The sequence below is a fragment of the Cyprinodon variegatus genome, unplaced genomic scaffold (assembly GCF_000732505.1).
Source record: "Cyprinodon variegatus isolate N-32 unplaced genomic scaffold, C_variegatus-1.0 Scaffold1297, whole genome shotgun sequence".
NCBI classification, from domain to species: domain Eukaryota; kingdom Metazoa; phylum Chordata; class Actinopteri; order Cyprinodontiformes; family Cyprinodontidae; genus Cyprinodon; species Cyprinodon variegatus.
Window position 1 is genome coordinate 11,535 of NW_015151750.1, and position 1,027 is coordinate 12,561.

Consider the following 1,027-nt stretch of genomic DNA (forward strand, 5'->3'; position numbering starts at 1 on the left):
ATTTCATTTTTATTATTGAAAAACCAAAAAAAGGGTATTTAGATGATATTCTGCATATAAAATAAGTGAAATAACGGTATATTCTGCTATAGTAATCAACCGCTTATAGTGTTCAAATTGGCTCTGGACCAACATGATCACTGTAAGCTGATTCCACTGTACTAAAGATTGACAAAGTAGAAATTTTTTTTATTTATTTTTATAAAATGCTTCAAAACTTATATTCTAGCCACCATTTTCATCAACTTCCCATTACCAAAACATGCTTTTCGCTTGCAACAATAATGGATCAAAAGTGACTCCATACCATCAGAGGCTTCTCCAGAGCCTGTGTGACACTGACCCCTACAGGAGAGCTTAGCTCACTGCAACCATCAGCTACAAACATCTTAATGAAAGCAGAGTAACACCAGGAACAGCTACATTTATCTCCTATTTTAGACTTTAAATATGTTTTAATCAAGTTAAACCATTAATCTGGAGTAAAAATAAAAAATAAAAAAAAGGCCGAACTGATTTTTCTTTCACACCTTTTCAGCTTCATTGTTGATTAATTAACTTTGATGTCTTAAAAGTTCTGAATGATTTCTGAACCCAATAAAGACAACATCTTTCTTTTATAACAAAATGAGCGGAATAATTTGAAGGTGAATATAAAATCAGACATATTTCCAGCGGGTGGAAGGAGAACCGAACCGAGGAAGGTACCGTCCGAACTCCCGAACCGAGCCAGAAGCACAGAGACCCGGCCGCTTCTTACCGCTCCGAGTTTGACTTCAGCCCAGACTTTCAGCGCTTTCTGGGACATTCGAGCCTTCTTTTAAAAATGCGAAATGACACGGAAACCAGCAGCTTCTTGTTCTTGTTACCTGGTTACCATGGTTACCGGCATTTCCGGTTTGGCTTTTTGAACGAGTTAATTTCTGCAAATATGTTTGAAAGATTCTTAGATTCTATTTATCCGAAGCGTAAGAAATTCATTAAAAAATATTTAAATATATATATATATATATATATATATATATAT

General features: G+C 34.9%; 1 protein-coding gene across 1 annotated transcript in view; it reads right to left on the bottom strand.

Moving 5' to 3' along the window:
• The window catches only part of LOC107102684 (spermatogenesis associated 6-like protein), a gene marked incomplete at its 3' end in the record, with an annotated part of 11,471 nt that extends 10,599 nt beyond the window's left edge, over positions 1-872 (bottom strand). The window contains exon 1 of the mRNA XM_015402085.1: positions 761-872. Within this exon, the coding sequence (XP_015257571.1) occupies positions 761-808 (48 nt within the window). The remainder of the gene's footprint in view (positions 1-760) is intronic.
• Positions 873-1,027: the final 155 nt, after the last annotated feature.